The sequence below is a fragment of the Bubalus kerabau genome, chromosome 3 (genome assembly GCF_029407905.1).
Source record: "Bubalus kerabau isolate K-KA32 ecotype Philippines breed swamp buffalo chromosome 3, PCC_UOA_SB_1v2, whole genome shotgun sequence".
NCBI lineage: Eukaryota > Metazoa > Chordata > Mammalia > Artiodactyla > Bovidae > Bubalus > Bubalus kerabau.
The window spans coordinates 116733110-116753472 of NC_073626.1; the positions used below are offsets into that span (position 1 = coordinate 116733110).

The following is a 20363-nucleotide window of genomic DNA, read 5'->3' on the forward strand; positions in this document are numbered from 1 at the left end:
AGTTTGTGCCTAAACAAAACATCAAATGATAAACTTAACATTTAATAGAATTCCTATCATCTTCCATTACCCGTGATGAATACAGGGAGCACCACTAATTTCTAACCTTTACAAGGAAAAGAAATAGGCAAGAAACTTTCTAGAGAATCTGCTTGGCTTTTGGATGAGAATCTCAGATATATCACACCTCAAAGACACCAATGCTAAAGTCCTAACAGACCTCCTGCCAGCTAATATCACTGACACAGATGATTTATTAAAGAATGGAGGGATTAACATTACACTCTCCCATAAAATCCCCTCTGAGATAGAGCCTTTTCATCCAACAAGAATCAAATACCCATCAGCAGTGACCATTTTAATAATAAAATCATCCTTTTTAATTGACCTAAATGCTACCACCGAGAATATATTTCCATCCAGACAGCCATTCTTAATGATGAGAATATTTGAGTCCAGGGACTCTCAAAATGCCCGGTTCCTTTGGCATGTTTATCAGATGCCTGCCCACTCGCAAAAGCCAGAGAAAAACAGCTCTGTCTTTCTTGTTTTTAATGCTGTTGCTAAAAAGAAAAAAAACTTTATTCACTGATATGGCCTATTAACCAAGCATAAAGATGGCTACTCCCATATAACAGAGAACATTTATCGTGGTCTCAAGATTTGAAAAGAAAACAACAAACTTCCATCCCGGACCACCCCAGATTTATATTTTGTTTTTTTTTAAGAAACTACAGGCACACCTCATTTCATGGTGCTTCACTTTTTGCATTTTGCAGATACTCATTCTTTTTTCAATTTTTTAATACAAATTTTAAAGGTCTGTGGCAACGCTGCACTGTCAGATGTTGGTTGGCAATTTTTAGCAATAACCTATTTAAAAGAGTTTCCTTTCCCTTTCCAGTTTTACTGAAAAATAATTGACACACAGCACAGAATGCTTCCAGTGTATAGCATAATGATTTGACTTCTATACAATGTGTAATGAATACCACAAGCTTAGTAAACAACCATCATTGTAGAGATACAAAATAAAGTTTCTTTTCCTTGTGATAAGAACTCCTGGGGCTTGATCTCTTAACAGCGGTGGTAAGCAACGCAGCAGTGTTAATAATATTTATCACATTGTATATTACATCCCTCACTTATCTCACAACTGCAAGTTTATACCTTTTGACTACTATCCCCCAACTCCTCCTCCCCCACTCCCCACTTGTTATAACAACAAACCTGACCTCTTTTTCCATGAGTTTGCCTTCATCTTTGTTTTTGAAGTATAACTGACCCATAACACTATGCCAGTTTCTGGTGTGCAACTTAGTGATTCCATATTTCTGTACATTACAAAATGATCAGGATAAGTCTCATTCCCATCTGTTACCATATCACTGACTATATTCTTACACTGTGCATTTCATAACTGAAAGTATTTGTAAAATTAAATATGTACTTTTTTTTTTTTTTACTCATAATGGTGTTGCACACTTACAGTATAGGGTAAACATAACTTTTATATGCACTGGGAAACCACCCCCCCCCACCCCACCTCCCCCCAAAAAATCGAGTCTCCCCTGTGGGACTCGATTTATTGTGGCATTCACCTTATGGCAGCTGGATTTGATGTGGATTCAAGTCGCCCTTCCTCCCAGAATGCTGGCAGCTATCACCTTGCTATGGGTGGGACTGGAGATGGAGGGGCTAGAGCTGAAGCTGGGGGTGAGGCAGGGCTTCCTCTGGGCTAGGTGGCCGTCGCCTTCCTATCAGAGGTGATCTGATCCTAAGGTTCTGGAGCAGAAGTCCTGAGATTTCGGGTCAAGCTGGTTCTGTTCCTATCTATTTGGCTGCATGGTGCAGCACACAGTATCTTTGTTGCATTATTCGATATCTTCCATTGTGGTACTTGGACTCTCTAGTTGCGTCTCATGGGCTCAGCAGCTGTAGTGTGCAGGCTTAGTCACTCTGCAGCCTATGGGATCTTAGTTCCCTGACCAGGGATTGAATCCATGTCCCTTGCATTACAAGATGGATTCTTACCGCTGGACCACCAGGGAAGTCTCATCTGTTCCTGTTAAGTGTGTGCTTTCCCCTGTCCCAGCACTGGGACCCTCACCCCAGAGTGCGGAGTGCTGAAGCAAGGGCAGAGGGTGCAGGCTCTCAGCTTGTCAGCCAACCACAGAGATGCGAGCTGTCTCTGACATGCTCTCTGTGTGGGCACCAGCCACTGTTTCCCTTCCTCTACTGAGATGTAGGCTTGGGTCCAAGTACCTTCTGCTGCTCACAGACAGCCTTTCACGGCCCTCAATCTCCTCTGTTTCTGCCTATTTGTGGCGTTGCTGGCAGGTGGAGCCTGTGTGCCCAGGTATTTAGGGTGAGCTGCTGTCAGAGATCTGGGCTGCTTCTGATGCACTGCTTGAGTAAGCGTCAACAGTAACCACTGCCACCCACTCAGGTTCCATCCCGGGTCCAGGTCGCCTCTGTGTCCCACTGTTTTCCCTCTCTCATCATGGCCACCCTGGATCCAGGGCCATGCTGTGACATGGAGTAAGAGGGGCTGGAGTACTTAGTCAGCTAGGGCTGGCACACTCTGAGGCAGCTGCAGGAAGCCTCTGTTCATCCTCTCTGCCCTGCCTCATGGGCAAGCCCAGGGACACGTGCTCCTCACACGCAGGGTCTAAGCTTCCCACAGCTCTCCTGTTAGTGCCAGTGGCCCACTAACTTAACAAGGGGGTTCATCTCCCTCGGGTAGGACCCCATGACTCAGGGCCCCAGTCTGGCTCTCACCACTTTCCAGGGCAGTGTCCCTTTTCTGGAGCCCCTTCCCAGGGATCCCTGCCTGATCGCTTTTCCTTCCTTCCTCCCTGATTACCTGTGGGTCTTTCTTACAGTCCTGGTCATACAGACTCTTTCTGCAAGCTTCCAGTTAGTTTTCAATGAGAACTGTTCTATATTTAGATGTATTCTGGATGTGTATGTAGCAGGAGACAAGTTCCACATTCTCCTACTCCACCATCCTGATCAATCCTCCTATTAGTCTTCATTAATAAGAATTGTTAAAGTCAAACTGATACTTTATTTTGCCTGTTGAACACCGAGACTTACAGCTATTCTCATGCAAGTGTTGAAAGTAGTGTCAGGGGGGATATATGTATACCTATGGCTAACTCACATTGCATATGGCAGAAATCAACATAATATTGTAAAGCAATTATCCTCCAATTTAAAAAAAGTAGTATCTGAGACACAGTAGCATTAAACTAAGCCTCTCTTAGAAAGAGTGTAAGGAAATTGAAAAATTAATAAGCTTCATTATAGAATTCAATGTTATTTAGTGTCAGGCTTGTGTACCATGTAAGACTGTTTCAAATACTAAGTCATGGTCTCAAACCCACATATATGGAAATAGTGAGATCTTCTATTAAATAATAAAACTGTGCACAGAGTAACACTGAACTCCAGTCATACTAAGCATAAGGCGTATCTTTAAAAATATAAGACCCTAGCATTTAGACATGGAGAAGGCAATGGCACCCCACTCCAGTACTTTTGCCTAGAAAATCCCATGGGCGGAGGAGCCTGGTAGGCTGCAGTCCATGGGGTCGCGAGAGTCGGACACGACTGAGCAACTTCACTTTCACTTTTCACTTTCCTGCATTGGAGAAGGAAATGGCAACCCACTCCAGTGTTCTTGCCTGGAGAATCCCAGGGACGGGGGAGCCTGGTGGGTTGCCGTCTATGGGGTCGCACAGAGTTGGACACGACTGAAGCGACTTAGCAGCAGCATTTAGACAAGGTACACCCAGCTTTTTCTTCCAAGAATAACAATACTGATGGAGGAAAGGGACAGAGAAATGAGTCACCATCTCAAATCTAAAGAACACAAGAAATGACACTGTCCATATTTTATCAAAATTGTTACTTGATTAAACGGATGAGATTAGTGTATGCAGACAGAGATGCAAGCTAAGTGTTAGGGGAGGAAAAATAAGGCTGGACATTTGGATTCTACTCTTAAATCAGTGAAACTAATGAAGAGTGTTGAAAGTCAAAAGACACCGTGGAGAATCTGAACTTCAATTAGGAATGAGGAACACTCTGCACAGCTCAAAAGACGATATTTGATAAGCTTTTTCTACTGGCAACCATGCAACTCTTGTTAACAAAATAAAAAGCTCTAAAAATTTAAGAACAAAACAAGTAAGAGCACTTACTGGTAATGAACCCAGGATGGTCCAAGAGTTTTCTTGAATTGAGCGAGTCCTACAATGTCAATATAAATGAGCTCAACGATTCGATCTCCTACAGTTGGGCAGCCAGATCGGTTTCCAACGACCTTCTTCATTATTCTAGAGAAAGAACAGAAAGAAGAAAAAAAGAAAAACAATTTACTACAAGCATTACACTTAGCAACTTTAATAGGCAAAGAAACATCCCAAGAATCCTTATCAGGAAGAATGACAAGGCTGTTCCCAGTCAGCTGCCTATCCAAATTTTGCCCAGTCATCAGGTCCATCCAAAGCCTCAATTCTGAGTCTTGCAAAAGCAAATGGTGGTATACAAATACAGCGTTAGAAACCAAAGAAGATCTGGGTCTCAGTCTATCTCTATTTAATTTGCTGGTCAAGAAGATTATGGAGGTCTTTAAGCATTGGTGAAAGGGCCAGATGTGTTATTTAAACAGATAATTGTGGAAGCAACATGCAGCAATGGTTCCCAAACATGCCTGCACATTAGAATCACCTGGTGATCTTGGTGGATTTTCCTAAGCCCAGGCCATATATATTCCAGCCAACATAAATCATACTCTCCAATCTAGCAGCCATGAGATCTTAGGAAGTTAACTTCTCTGAATCTTTCCTCACCAAAAACAAAACAAAAAGGATTAGATACGGAGAAGATGGTAAGACAGAAACCTCTCGGGAATTCTTTAGGCAGTTGAAATAGGTATTGAAAACAAAGTACATATACTGGATACTCAGTACCTATCAGTTTCTCCCAGAGTCTGTTCTTGCCCCTACTGACCTCCTTCCATTTCAATACAAGCCTCTACAGTACAAACTTCTTCCTATACCGCCCTGTACAGAAAATAGTTTGGCCAAGAAAATGCACTATCATAGCAAACACCTTCTTTCAACAAAATAAGAGACAATTCTACACATGAACATCAACAGGTGTTCAATATCTATATTATACTGATTATATTCTTTGCAGCCAAAGATGGAGAAGCTCTATATAGTCAGCAAAAATAAGACCAGGAGCTGACTATGGCTCAGATCATGAACTTGTTGCCAAATTCAAACTTAAATTGAAGAAAGTAGGGAAAACCACTAGACCATTCAGGTATGACCTAAATCAAATCCTTTACAGTTATACAGTAGAAATGACAAATAGATTCAAAGGATTAGATCTGATAGACAGAGTGCCTGAAGAACTATGGATGGAGGTTTGTAACATTGTACAGGAGGCAGTGATCAAAACCATCCCCAAGAAAAAGAAATGCAAAAAGGCAAAGTGGTTGTCTGAGGAGGCCTTACAAATAGCTGAGAAAAAGAAGAGAAGTAAAAGGCAAAGGAGAAAAGGAAAGATCTACCCATCTGAATGCAGAGTTCCAAAGAATACCAAGGAGAGATAAGAAAGCTTTCCTAAGTGAACAATGCAAAGAAATACAGGAAAACAATAAAATGGGAAAGACTAGAGGTCTCTTCAAGAAAATCAGAGATCCCAAGGGAACATTTTATGCAAAGATGGGCACAATAAAGGACAGAAATGGTATGGACCTAACAAAAGCAGAAGATATTAAGAAGAGGTGGCAAGAATACACAGAAGACCTGTACAGAAAAGATCTTCATGACCCACATAATCACAATGGTGTGGTCACTCACCTAGAGTCAGACATCTTGGAGTGAGACGTCAAGTGGGCCTTAGAAAGCATCACTACGAACAAAGCTAGTGGAGGTGATGGAATTCCAGCTGAGCTATTTCAAATTCTAAAAGATAATGCCGTGAAAGTGCTGCACTCAATATGCAGCAAATTTGGAAAACTCGGCAGTGGCACAGGACTGGAAAAGGTCAGTTTTCATTCCAATCCCAAAGAAAGGCAATGCCAAAGAATGCTCAAACTACTGCAAACTGCACTCATTTCACATGCTAGCAAAGTAATGCTGAAAATAGTCCAAGCTGGGCTTCAACAGTATGTGAGCCGAGAACTTCCAGATGTACAAGCTGGATTTAGAAAAGGCAGAGGCATCAGAGATCAATTGCGAACATCTGTTGGATCATAGAAAAAGCAAGAGAATTCCAGAAAAACATCTGTTTCTGCTTCACTGACTATGTTAAAGCCTTTTTGAATCACAACAAACTGTGGAAAATTCTTCAAGAGATGGGAATATCAGACTACCTTACCCGCCTCCTGAGAAATCTGTACGCAGGTCAAGAAGCAACAGTTAGAACTGGACGTGAAACAATGGACTGGTTCCAAATTGGGAAAGGAGCACGTCAAGGCTGCATATCATCACCCTGGTTGTTTAACATATATGCAGAGTACATCATGCGAAATTCTGGGCTGGATGAAGCACAAGCCGGAATCAAGATTGCTGGGAGAAATATCAATAACCTCAGATACGCAGATGACACCACCCTATGGCAGAAAGTGAAGAAGAACTAGAGAGTCTCTTGAAGAAAGTGAAAGAGGAGAGTGAAAAAGTTGGCTTAAAACTCAACATTCAGAAAACTAAGATCATGGTGCTCTGGCCCATCACTTCATGGCAAATAGATGGGGAAACAATGGAAATAGTGACAGACTTTATTTTCTTGGGTTCCAAAATCACTGCAGGTGGTGACTGTGGCCATGAAATTAAAAGACGCTTCCTCCTTGGAAGAAAAGCTATGACCAACCTAGTAAAGACGTTACTTTACCAACAAAGGTCCATCTAGTCAAAGCTATGGTTTTTCCAGCAGTTATGTATGGATGTGAGAGTTGGACCATAAAGAAGGCTGACTGCCAAAGAATTGATGCTTTTGAACTGTGGTGTTGGAGAAGACTCTTGAGAGTCCCTTGGACTGTAAGAAGATCCAACCAGTCAATCCTAAAGGAAATCAATCTTGAATGTTTATTGGAAGGACTGACGCTGAAGCTGAAACTCCAATACTCTGGCTACCTGATGCAAAGAGCTAACTCACTGGAAAAGACCCTGATGCAGGGAAAAACTGAAAGCAGGAGGAGAAGGGGATGACAGATGACGAGATAGTTAGATGGCATCATCGACTCAATGGACATGAGTTTGAGCAAACTCCAGGAGATGGTGAAGGACAAGGAAGCCTGGAGTGCTCCAGTCCACGTGGTCACAAAGAGTCAGACATGACTGAGCTACTGAACAACAGCAAAATACTGCTCTGGGCTGTTTGCTAATTTTTTCTCTTATGTCTAATTTTTCCTTCTGACTAGACTGTATTTAAGAACTGGCACTATGGTTTATACTTTTTCATTATCCTTCCATCTATCCACTAACATAAACCTAATCATCTATTTAAATCTCGCCTTGTACTCAGAGCCAACATACTTGATTGTAGGTGAGCTTCACATGGTGAAGCATATAACTGCTAACCATACTGCCACCTGCCCAGAAATTGGCCATTTATCTATTTATCCCTGCTCACATCCCATAATAATCCTTAACCAGACTATGGACACCCTACTCCAAGGGACAAGAGTCATCAACAAGCCTCTGCCTACAGCTCCTCAATGATACTGCTCTAGGCACCCTTTTCTCCACTGGGTTTCTGAAAGAACCAATTTCTTACCAAGAATTTGAAAAATTTTTCTGTCAAGGGCCAGGTAGTAAATACTTTCATCTTCGCCACATATTCTCTGTCACAGCTATTTAACTCTGCTCTTGTAGAAGGAAAGCAGTCACAGATAATACACAAACAATGGGTGTGGATGTGGGCCCATGAAACTTGATTAATAAAAGAGGATCCCTGTGCTATACCTGGGAGCATCAACAGAGAGTTATGCCTGAGTCTTACCCCCCAAAGCTGTCATTTAATCAGTCTGGGATATGGTCTGGGCTGGGGGAGTCTAAAAAGATCCCTAGGTGATTCTAATGTGCAGGCATGTGTGGGAACCACTGCTCCAAAATTAATAAACACATCTGGCTTTGACACCAGGGCTTAAAGACCTCCATGATCTTCTTGACCAGCAAATCAAATCTCTGCCTAGTAGATCCCTAATATGACTTTTTGGGCCTCCCTAGGGAGTACCTATCCCCAGAGCACCCATAGTGTTCCATTTCTTCACCACCCTCTCTTCCATTGATCTCTTCACTTATTTGTTCAGTAAACAGTTATGAGTACCTGCTGTTTTAGGTGCTCAGTACACACTGGTGAGCAATATTCACAGTTTCTCCACTCCCTGGGCTTATCATCCTCACCTCAAGTAGGACTAATCACATTGCAATTAGTGTCACTATTGTACAATGCATTAGTTGTAATTATCAAAAGATTTGCATCTCCTTGACCACAGGCTGATCATCTCTATGTCCCATACCAAGAATCAGCCCAGAGGAGGAGATGAAGGAATGACCGTGCAATGTATGAATACACCCACTTCAGAGGTTGTGTCCCCAATGTGTTTTTTAAGGAAGCAGGACAAAGGCAATGGCAGGCAGCTATTAAAGAGTGGTGAAGGGCTCAGAAAGACCTTGGGTTTCTCGAGCTTTGAAAGGAACATTGTGGTTCCATGGTCAAGAGCACAGGCTCTGAGGTCAGAGAGACAGAGGGCTCAAATCCTGGCTCTCCCACAAAACCTCAATAGGACCTTGAAGAACCCATTTTTGGTTTGAACCCCAGTTTCCTTATCTTTAAAATGCAGAAAGCAATAGTACCTACTTCTAGGCTTGCACTAGGACTAAATAAAATATAACATGTGAAGTGCTTAATATCTGGTGCACAGGAAGTGTTCAACAAATGTTAGTTCTAAATGGGCACCATCAATATTATGGCTGTCATAACTGGTGACATATGATATTTTCACCATCAGTATCATAACTGTTGTTATTACTGCTATAACTAAAGCCCGGATCATGGATTTAGCGTATGGAAACCATTTAACAAATGAGAGCTGACATTGTTTTATTGATAATACTGCTTTTTCATCTCAATACTGCCTTTAATCCTGTGTGGACCTTGGACCTAACACAGTGACCTTGCTGGAGAATAAAGTAGGAGCAAGGTAGGACATATGCTGTCTTACGTCTTCCATCTCTAGAATGTCCCTTCGAGTGTTTTCTTTTGGAACAGTTGACATATTGCTTCATGCTAACTTGGCTGTTGGGTAGAGAGTCTCAATGGGCAGTTATCCAAAAAGGAGGGAAGGAGAGCTAAGCACTTCTGCTTGGTCAGCCGTGTCAGTCTAAAAGTGATTAACGGCGGACTCAAGCTAGAAGCACATTTCAGTGAAACCAAAAAACCTAGGTAGAATTAACAGACTCAGAGTTGCAAGTGGGCTAATTGAAATAGGATTGGATCAGTGCTTTCGAGAAACTCATCTTCTCCAAATTAAATTACAAACAGGAACCTGCCCTGTTTGAAGATTTAGAAAGTGTGATGTTGAGGAGGGAAGGGTATGCATTTCAGCAAGAGACAGGGAATTAGGAAAGTTAATAATGTTTTGTGCTGCAGATGTTGGAAGCACCTGTAACAGCAGAGAATAAGCTCCTTAGTTTGAATTTTCTGGCATTCATTTATCAAGCCTCTGGAGCCTGAAGCTACAATGAAAACATATTAGCCTTTTCACAGTGTATGTATTTAGCTCCTGAAAATAATCTTCTTATCTTCTGTTTAGTGAATTATCACTTTCATTTTCCTCCACAAGAAATTACACACTAATAGAGGGCTTTAAGAGTTTACAATTTCTTTTTTGTATTCTGATTTTAAAATTGAAAAGTAATCTCCTTACTCCTTGAGCTCCGCCAGTGAAGCTGAAATCCTAATGTCATGGCCCAGTAAGTACAGAGATGTAATTAAATCACTCCACTGAACTAATTCACCAAGAGGGCCACCACTGAAAGCTGTCTCTGCAATCTTAAATCCAGATTCCTTAGTCAGGAGGCCCAGGTGAACCAGGACCTGAAAAAAAAAAAAAAAAGAGGAACATACTGATTCTCACTGGATCAAGTACAAATTCCACAGTAACCTACCAAAAAATCACTCACCAATTCCAAAGTCAGATTTATATTCTAATAAAATCTCAACATGGGGTAAATAATTTTTCTAGAAGGTAAATAGAAAGAAAGGAAATGATCTCTCATTGTTGTTTTAGAGAAATAAAGTCATTACTGCATTTGGTATGGCTTTGGACAGATAATCCCGTTTTCCAAAGGTGAAAAGTCAGGATTAAAGGACAGTCAACCAGAACAATAAAATATCTTTTAACAATACTGGGCTTTTTTTCCACAGCTGGAAAATTTTTAAGCTTTTAACATGATAAATTTTAAACACTAACAAAAACAGATATGACAATACAGTCAATTCTGATGTACTTAACAATTACTGACTTCAACAATAATTAACTCCTGACAGATCTTATTTAATATACACCCCTCACTTTCTCCCAACCCCTCCAGCTTATCTTGAAACAAATCTGAGAGAGCCTATCATCTGTAAAAATCTCAGCTGGAATTTCTAAAAGAAATACATTTTCACTTAAAAAATACAACTGTAATATCACTGTCGCCCCTAACACAGCTATTAATTTCTTAGTATCATCCAATATCCAGTTAGTGCATACACTTGCTCAGCTGTCCCTTATTTTTCCCAAGAACAGTTATTTGAGCCAGAATTCAAATAAAGTGCATAAACTGTAATGTCTCATACCTCTCTAACCTTCTTTAACTGTAGTTAACTGCCTGATCTTCCTTTCTGGGAGGGAGAGGGGCTTGTAATTTACTTGTCAAAGAAACTGGGTTGTATTTCCAGTAGAGTTTTTCACCCTCTAGATTTCACTGACCATAAAACAGATTTTTCTGTCCCTTGTATCTACGGTAAATCAATAACTACAGCTGCAGCCATGATCAAATTTGTATTTGATTTTTTGGGCAACACTACTTCATAGATAGTGCTGTGTACTTCCAGTGGTAGGAACAATATCTGGGCGTTTCTGTTTTGTGGTGTTTGCAGCTACTGATGATCACTAACTAGATGCATTAATCCATTATGGCTTGCCATTGATGATATTCTATCATTCCTTCTGCATTCAGTAGCTGTAATATTGGTACTTCTAGAAAGAGAAAACTATCCCTCATGGACAGCTTACATAAGAAAAAGCCTGGTAAATACCTGATTATTTCCTTTTACTTACTGGTTTTCAAAATAACAAATTTGTTCTTTAGCATTCTCTAATGATGACAAAGGAAGATTTTTTTTTTAAATATGTGTATTATTATACATGAACATGAACATGAGCATATTTGATGGCTTTCAGTACACTGCAGTTATTATTCTTACTGATTACCAAATTGTGCCACCTTGGGCAATGGGAGGCTATTAAAGTTGGCTTTCAAGTTCTTTGAAAAAATTCTAGTAGTCTTTGATAATTTCTTTTTTTTCATATGTAGAAAGATATTATGCTCACATGAGATTCATATTTAATACATATCAGTATGTTTTAGCTGACAGTGAGAACAGCATTCAGTATGGGTTTCCAGGTGTAAATTCAGAGTAGCAAGGCAGCTTTTAATGTGGTCCAACTGACTGAAGTCTGAAAGGAAAACAGCGATGTTAGCTTAACTAAACCTAGGGTGGAAGAGCTTCACCTCAGGGATATTACAGGGGTTTCCCAAGCATCTCCTCATGAACGTCAAAACAAACTAGCTCAAGTTTCATTTACAGTATCTCTGTCTCGGGAACACAAGCAGAACCACCATCGAACAGAGCAGCACTGAAACTCACCAGCTGGTTGCCCAAATGACAGAACTGACAAATACCCAGAGAATGAAACTGTCATGATGATGTGACAGGAAGCTCTTTAAGGTTGTATTTGAGTAAAGAAAACAGAATTAAACTTCCTGATGCTACTGAGAGTGAGTCAGATGGTACATAGGAAAATCTTCAAGGCAGATATTCTGCTTGGCTTCACTGAAGAAAAACGTGTGCTAGTTCCTACTAAGATTGTTGTAAACTGGGGAAAGGAAAGCCCAAAAATGGCTGTACAAGAAGACACTGTGTGGATTCACCCCCAGGGAATATCACTGGGGACATGACACCTCTCTTAGTCTCGTCTCCATGAAAATCAAATTTTCAAGAAAACTGGCATTCAGCTGAAATGAATTAATCAGAAACTCACTTTCTTCCGCTTTCTCTTCTCAAGATTCTGCTTCATTGCCAAGGACTTGATTGCTTGGATCCACGCATCAGCCATTCGCCGGATCCGCAGTCTCATCCATCGGAATTCTTCATGCTTTTTCATCATACTGTAGAGAATATTAACATCTGTACGAATTTCTGCCTAGAAACAGAAATTTAATAAAAATGAATAGGAGATAAGAAGCCCAAAAGCATAATGGTTTTCATGATGTGACGTTTGAAAACTTGAAAGAGAGAGTCAATTAAACATGTGGCTTCAAAAGGGAGTCTGGTTCACTGAAGAGCTTTGCTTGAAGGTCCTGGGGCTGCAAATTGAGGCAAAGGGCCACTGACTGCTGCTCTGCTATATGAGGGACATCATTAAAAATTAGAAGCGGAGAAAAGCAGCACAGGCATTGCCAAGCCCTGAGCTAGGTCAAAATGTGTATTTTACAGTGAAGTGCATCTTGAAATTATCTGCACCCGAATTTACTGGCCCTTTGGATCTACTTCGGGGGAGCAGACTCCTGGGAAAACTGAAGTTTATCCTTAACAGGCTACCTGCCTTTGTGGAGGCTGCCACAAAGCCTCATTCCGTCCACAAAGAAGGAAAATACAAGCTAACCCTCTAGTCTTGCCCCAATCCAAATAAACAAAAGTTTATTATTTTCTACAAGGAATTTAAAAGCCGGGAATATCACTTTACTATTGTAACTGAATAACATTTTGAATTCAGGCCAGAATAACTTAAAAGTCAGAAAGAGTATTTTTCTACAATAGCTGGATATAATTAGTGATTGAAAGAACAGGGGGAAATAATAACATTAGTATTTTTTTCATATAACATCTAAAGAAAGCATGCTGAATCCATCTTTCAGCAGTCACCATAATGGATTTTAAACACTCATCTGACCATGCCATGACTCAATTATGTCCCAAGAATCCCATGGTCTAAGTGAGGCTCAGCAAACTCTGGCTCTTTGACCAAATCTTTCTCGGTTCAGTTCAGTTGCTCAGTTGTGTCTGACTCTTTGCGACCCCATGGACTGCAGCATGCCAGACTTCCCTGTCCAACACCAACTCCTGGAGCCTACTCAAACTCATGTCCGTTGCGTCATGTGAAGCCATCCAACCATCTCATCCTCTGTCGTCCCCTTCTCCTCCCGCCTTCTATCTTTCCCAGGATCAGGGTCTTTTGCAATGAGTCGGTTGTTCGCATCAGGTGGCCAGAGTATTTGGAGTTGCAGCTTCAGCATCAGTCCTTCCAATGAATATTCAGGACTGATTTCCTTTAGGATTGACTAGTTGGATCTCCTTGCAGTCCAAGGGACTCTCAAGAGTCTTCTCCAACACGACAGTTCAAAAGCATCAATTCTTCAGTGCTCAGCTTTCTTTATAGTCCAACTCTCACATCCACACATGACTACTGGAAAAACCATAACATAGACTAGATGGACCTTTGTTGGTAGAGTAACGTCTCTGCTTTTTAACATGCTGTCTAGGTTGGTCATAGCTTTTCTTCCAAGGAGGAAGCGTCTTTTAATGTCATGGCCGCAGTCACCATCTGCAGTGATTTTGGAGCCCAAGAAAATAAAAGTCTGTCACTGTTTCCATTGTTTCCCCATCTATTTGTCATGAAGTGATGGGACCTGATGCCATGATCTTAGTTTTTTGAATGTTGAGTTTTAAGCCAACTTTTTCACTCTCCTCTTTTACTTTGATCAAGAGGCTGTTTACTTCTTCTTCACTTTCCACCATAAGGGTGGTGTCATCTGGATATCTGAGGTTATTGATATTTCTCCCGGCAATCTTGGTTCCAGCTTGTGCTTCATCCAGTCCAGCACTCCGCGTGATGTACTCTGCATAAAAGTTAAATAAGCAGGGTGACAGTATACAGCCTTGACGTACTCCTTTTCCTATTGGGAACCAGTCTGTTGTTCCATGTCCAATTCTAACGGTTGCTTCTTGACCTGCATACAGATTTCTTAGGAGGCAGGTCAGGTGCTCTGGTATTCCCATCTCTTTAGAATTATCCACAGTTTGTTGTGATCCACACAGTCAAAGGCTTTGGTGTAGTCAATAAAGCAAAAGTAGATGTTTTTCTGGAACTCTCTTGCTTTTTTGATGATCTTCCTCATTGCCTGTTTTTCTACATAGTTTTGTGAGAACACAGCCATGCCCACTCATTTACATATGGTGAAGGCTGCCCTGGGCTACAAGGTCAGAACTGAGTAAATGTAATAGACACTTCCTTATGGCCTACAAAGAGGAAAGTATTTACTATCTGGCCTTTCACAGAAAAAGTCTGCTGACCCCTGAGGAAAAGAATAAGGGCTTGAGTTTTTAATATGAAGCTTTTTACAGCCCCTACCTACCTTTCCCATCTCTTCTTCATTCCAGCTCATTCAGACCCCTATAGCCTTGTCCCAGGCTCTTCTCCTGAAAATGCCAGGCTCTTGTATGGGCACCTTTTTACCTCACATCAGAGACATCTTTTTCTCCTTGACTTGGTATAAATCCATTCATCACTTCACATTCAACTCCAAGGTCATTTTCTCTTTACATCTCTCCTGACCCACGCAGGCTGTGATGGCCACTTCCTCATTAATTTCCATGGGCCTGTGTTTCAGTGTTGACAAGGGTGCAGTCACCATTTACAACCACCACCTTCATTACCAGATCACTGGGCACCTCCAAGTCTGGTACCAGGTCTTATTGACTTAGGAACCCTCAGAGAACTGCTCAATAAATAAACATAATGCTAACGGGTTGATGTGGCCACTCAAATTTCCACAGGGCTGGGGACAGAAGTTCTTCAGTTTACTATTATTTCAGATTACAGCTGGCATCTCTAGAAGACTCTACATGTATCACTTGGCAGCAGCCCCAAGTCACAAGCCAGGTAAAAGGTTTCCAAAACCACTTACCAATGAATTACGATCAGCTTCTTCATAGGGATTTTTCGCTCTCCAAGGTAAATGGGGACACCAATTTTCAACCTGAAAAACAGGAACCAGAGACACTAAGTATGCCGGTTCATTTGCAAATGAATTAATGTCTGTGCCAAGCCGGAGCACAGTGCCTTGTACACAGAAAGTGGGTTAAGTGGGTTATTATCAATACATTAGTCAGACTCCCACACTCTTAGCTAGCAACTCAGAGAGGTCTGCTCTCAGATGCAACAATAACCAGTCAAGGTCCCAAGGAGCCTATGATTACACTGTACATCCATCCTTCAAAAACTTCCTAATGACTAATTCCTTAATCATTTAATCTTCATAATTCTATGCAGAAGGAGAGGGGGGCTCTTACGGTAGAAAGTTAAAAGATTTGAACACTGCCACCAGGGGACAGGAATGCAAAGGTGCTTCTGTGCCATTTATTTAGCAAAAGGACAGGAATGATTTGTTATTTGCTCTGGCATGTCTGGAAAGGTAACAGCAAGTCATCTGATGCAAAGAACTCCATCATTTATCTCCAAATTAGGAAGGCAACTGAGAGTTTAAGGCTAACGGATCAAGGCTTCTCCTCATTTTGTGGCTGTTCACTTCATACTATCTCAAGGAACAGGGTGATAAAACCTATTGGAAAGAGATGAGGAAAGAAAAAAATCCTTCAGCAATCATGTGAGAGCCATTGTGGAAGACTGATTGTTCTGTCAATGCACCAGAGTTTAGAGAGCAGGAGAGGAGAAAAGAGAAAGCAGAAGTACCAAATTTTACAGGAATGACTTCAAAAAAGGTTACCAAAGAAAATTAAGGCAGATTTACACTTTCTAGTAACTGAAGAATACACTGACTGATATTGATGTCTGACCTCTTTGCCAAAACTGGCCATATAATTCCAAGGTAGCATATCACCCATTCACTAATATGAGATTATTAAAGATGGCTAGTAAAATGAAAAGGAAATGAAAATAATGTTTCTATGGCCAGATGGACCCATAAAAATGAACAGAGCCAGAGGGTGGGAGGCATCCTTGGAGGATCATGAAGAAGGCAGGGATGTAAGTGAGTTAGACTTTCAGGTCAGCAATGCAGAGTCAGACAAGCTAGTTAGCCCCCCAGCTCTGGGCAAGTTTTCAAAGAAAGCAGTTTCACTACTCTAGAAATAAAGCAAGGTGATTTTGACTAGGACCCAAAATAATTGGGCAATTTGCATAAAGCCCTTTGCTGCTGCAAGTGATCTGAAAGCAATATGCAGAGGGCAGCTAAGTTTGGGGGTGGGTGGAATTCCCGGATAGGAAAAGTATCATATTCTCTTTTCTTTTTGTGGAGTGAAATTAGACCTGACCAGCTTTGTGAATGGCTTCAGAGACTCAAAAGGAGTCCTCATAAGAAAGGTTGCAATGGTTTTTACTCATAAGAAAATACCAACTTGCCTGCAATGCCTATGTCTAAAAACTGAGCGCTTATACAGCAGCATCACCACGAAAGGCAAAAACCACAAAGGAAAAGCACTCTATAAGTGAGAAAAGTGAGGAAGAACCAGCAGAAAAGAAGCCTCCAAGAGGACGAAGCTGGTCCCAGGAGCACTGCACACATCTGTGCCTTGTATGCTTAGGCTGGACTGAATTATTTAATTCAAATTAAATTTTTGTAAATGGACTCAGTAAGACAGTGCTTTAAAGCATATTTATACCATGAAGGATTCAAACAGATTGCTGACCTGACTGGGAGAACTTCCACTGCACACAGGGCACAGATTCATAGTCAATCCCATATTAAATAAATAACAAAATGCACACAGCAGCATGTCAGAATAAAAAATGTCCTCATGAAGAGCATGATAGGCAGAGATGAGGCATGACTGTGAATAAAGAAAATCAAGCAAAAGGAGACACATTAGTGAGATCAGATAAAGAAGAGTACATTCACTCCTCTGCCCTTCGAAGAATCTTCCAAAATTTACTCTGATGAAAATACAGTCCAAGGTGATCTTCTAAAGTATGACTTCCCTACAGAATACTCAAGACTTTAATTCCTCTTTGAAACTGATCATTTATCTCAGTTCTTCTTACTCTAAATCACTGGATAATACCATGTGAGATTTCAAGGGCATCTCAGAAAGTATGGGAAATGGAGTCAGTGTATTTTGAATTTAGCAAGAAATCTTACCATTACATACACACTCATAATAGAGGAAAAATCCATTCTGAATATCTTGACACAGAATGAGGACAGTGGGTTTTCAGGGTGGCTGTTTTTGTACACAGTGATAAGCTAACTGGTTAACAAAATAATTAAATTATACCTAAATCAATTACTCCATGGGGAGTGGAGGAAAAACAAACAAACAAACACATTTCTTTCTGAAATCTCAGTGGATTACCAGGACTGGAAGAAAGCCAGCACTGGCAGTAGCTCCACGTATTGAAACAAAACAGCCCTCAAATGAGCAACATTTTCCTAAATAAGAACATCACTGACAACACAGGGAAAATCTTGTTCAGGAATTGTAATTCAACTTCCTCATCCCTAACTGTTTTGTCCAATCTACCCTGGCTCCCTAAATGAGTCTAACCACCCAGCATACCATCCTACCTAAGAAAGTTGGACCCCAGGGAGAGCCCCCTGGCTTCCTGATCTAGAAGCTCTTCTACTTCAACTTATTCTCATCATCTTAGTGTTCTTCTGGCTCTCAGAACCCTAAGGCCCTATTTCTGCCTGTGGTCACCTACTGGCTTGGCTACAATTTTCCAACTGCAAACTTAGAGCTCTCTTTGGGATAAGATCTGTGGTGCTGGACCCTCCCACTGCCTACCCCCACCTCTACCCAACTCCTGCAAGCTGGCAAGTCCTCTGTCAAGCCCTCTGCCAGGGAAGGGACTGGGCAGCCTTAAAATCTCCCACAAATCACTGTAGCGAGTCTAAGAATTGAAAATCATCTGAGTTCATGGCAACACGCATGCAACAATCAATAGAGGAGCAGAACCATGACTATAATAACCTTTGATTTGAAGGTGAAACTTCTACGGAACTAATCTTTTTAGTGCACTAGCCCAAGGCTACAAAATAAAGAGGCAGGGGAGGAGAGGGTGAGATGTATGGAAAGAGTAACAAGGCAATTTACATTACTATATGCAATAATAGCCAACGGGAATTTGGTGTATGGCTCAGGAAACTCAAACAGGGGCTCTGTATCAGTCTAGAGCGGTGGAATGGGGCCGGAGATGGGAGGGAGGTTCAAAAGGGAGGGGATATATGTATACCTATGGCTGATTCATGTTAATAACAAAATTCTGTAAAGCAATTATCCTTCAATAAAAATAAAAAAAATATATGAAGAGGAAAAAGAAGAAGGCAATGGCAACCCACTCCAGTGTTCTTGCCTGGAGAATCCCAGGGACAGTGGAGCCTGATGGGCTGCCGTCTATGGGGTCGCACAGAGTGGGACATGACTGAAGCGACTTAGCAGTAACGGCATGAAGAGGAAATAGAACTAGAAAAGATCAGCCAGGCTAGACCTTTGGAACAGGAAGGCATCTCCCAGAGAGAGGGCACAAAGAATCACTTTTCTTGAGCAAGGAGATCTAAAATTAACGAATTTTATTTTTGACATTCCTCCTTCCAATGATTTAAACTTCTTTGATCCGAGAGAAGGTTTTGCAGCTTCATCAATGTACAACATAAATCAAACCAAAGTTTCTAAAAAGACATCAGGTAGGTCATACTTTCAAGCTCTTTCAGAGGGACAATTCTTACATTTAAGAAAAGAGAAACTACCAACAGAGATGCCTACAGCTCGAATTGGATTTTAAAGAGGGAAAAGAAATAATAAAATTACAGCAAGAATAAGTAGGAGATTTAATGTATATCTACATGTACATCTGCAGAACTAGACTTACTCTCTGCAGTAATATTCAGTTCTTTTGGAAAGAATAATAATCAGGCTCTGATATGGCCTCTTCTCTTATGGATAATGTGAAGGGTTTTGCTTTTAATGAATCACTGACATACCGAATTTCATCCATATTTTTCCAAGAGTTAAGTGTGGTCAAAAAGTAAATACGCAAAATGCATAAGAAAAGTCTAAGATTACCTCTAGAGGTTGATGTCTTGGATGCTTAGGATTCTCTTCTTTATGTAAATTTTTTTTTTTTTTTAAAAGAACATTTATTGAGTAATTTTTAAAGGCATTACATTATATAATCATACAATCATTGACTGAAGGTTTACAGTTCAGTGCGTCTGGGAAAAAAAAAACAAATGAACTTGCCTGTATCCCATCATATAATCCCCTGAAGTGCCCTACAAGGTGGGTACCATGCCCAGATTACACATGAGGAAAGCAAGACTTGAAGGTGCTGAGAACTTGCAGAGGTCCACTCACTAGTGACTTCCCTGGTGGCTCAGATGGTAAAAGAGTTTGCCGACAATGCGAGAGACCCAGGTTCGATCCATGGGTCGGGAAGATCCTCTGGAGAAGGAAATGGCAACCCACTCCAGTACTCTTGCCTGGGAAATTCCATGGATGGAGGAGCCTGGTAGGCTAGGTAGGCTACAGTCCATGGAGTCACAAAGAGTCGGAGACGACTGAGCGACTTCACTTTCACTTTTCACTCACTAGTGAGTGGCGGGGCTGGGTAATGACTGAGATCCCGTCCCTGAATCAGGACATGAAGTGTCAGAGACACTTTAAAGGGCAGGGACAAGAGGGCTGCTGAATCTGGAATCCACCAAAACAGATTCTATGTCCAACTCCACAAACAACTAGGGGTATAACCTTAAACCATCTGACTTTCAAGTTTTCTCATCTACAACATAAAGGTGCCGGCTTGGGTACGCTATAACAATTCTATTATCTATGAGACCTTAAAAAATATAGTTAGACACCACCATGTGGGTTACCTATCAAAATGACACACTTGATTATATTCATTAGATAAACTGATGATACACACATGTATACGCATACACATATTTGTTGTACTGATAACCTATCTAATGTACTCATTAAAGAATATGCTTTAAAAAAAAATTTTAAAGAAAGATCTCTTTATCCCACTCCACACTCCTCCCAGGCCT

The 20363-nt window shown here is 41.0% G+C and overlaps 1 protein-coding gene across 50 annotated transcripts in view; it reads right to left on the reverse strand.

Moving 5' to 3' along the window:
- Positions 1-20363, reverse strand: part of MGAT5 (alpha-1,6-mannosylglycoprotein 6-beta-N-acetylglucosaminyltransferase) — a 398003-nt gene that overhangs the window by 138713 nt on the left and 238927 nt on the right. For all 50 annotated transcript variants that reach the window (XM_055572802.1, XM_055572785.1, XM_055572804.1 and 47 more), the window contains 4 exons: positions 15264-15335; positions 12338-12499; positions 9953-10122; positions 4209-4343 (listed from right to left, as the gene is read on the reverse strand). In XM_055572802.1, coding sequence (XP_055428777.1) covers positions 4209-4343; positions 9953-10122; positions 12338-12499; positions 15264-15335 — 539 coding nt within the window. The remainder of the gene's footprint in view (positions 1-4208; positions 4344-9952; positions 10123-12337; positions 12500-15263; positions 15336-20363) is intronic.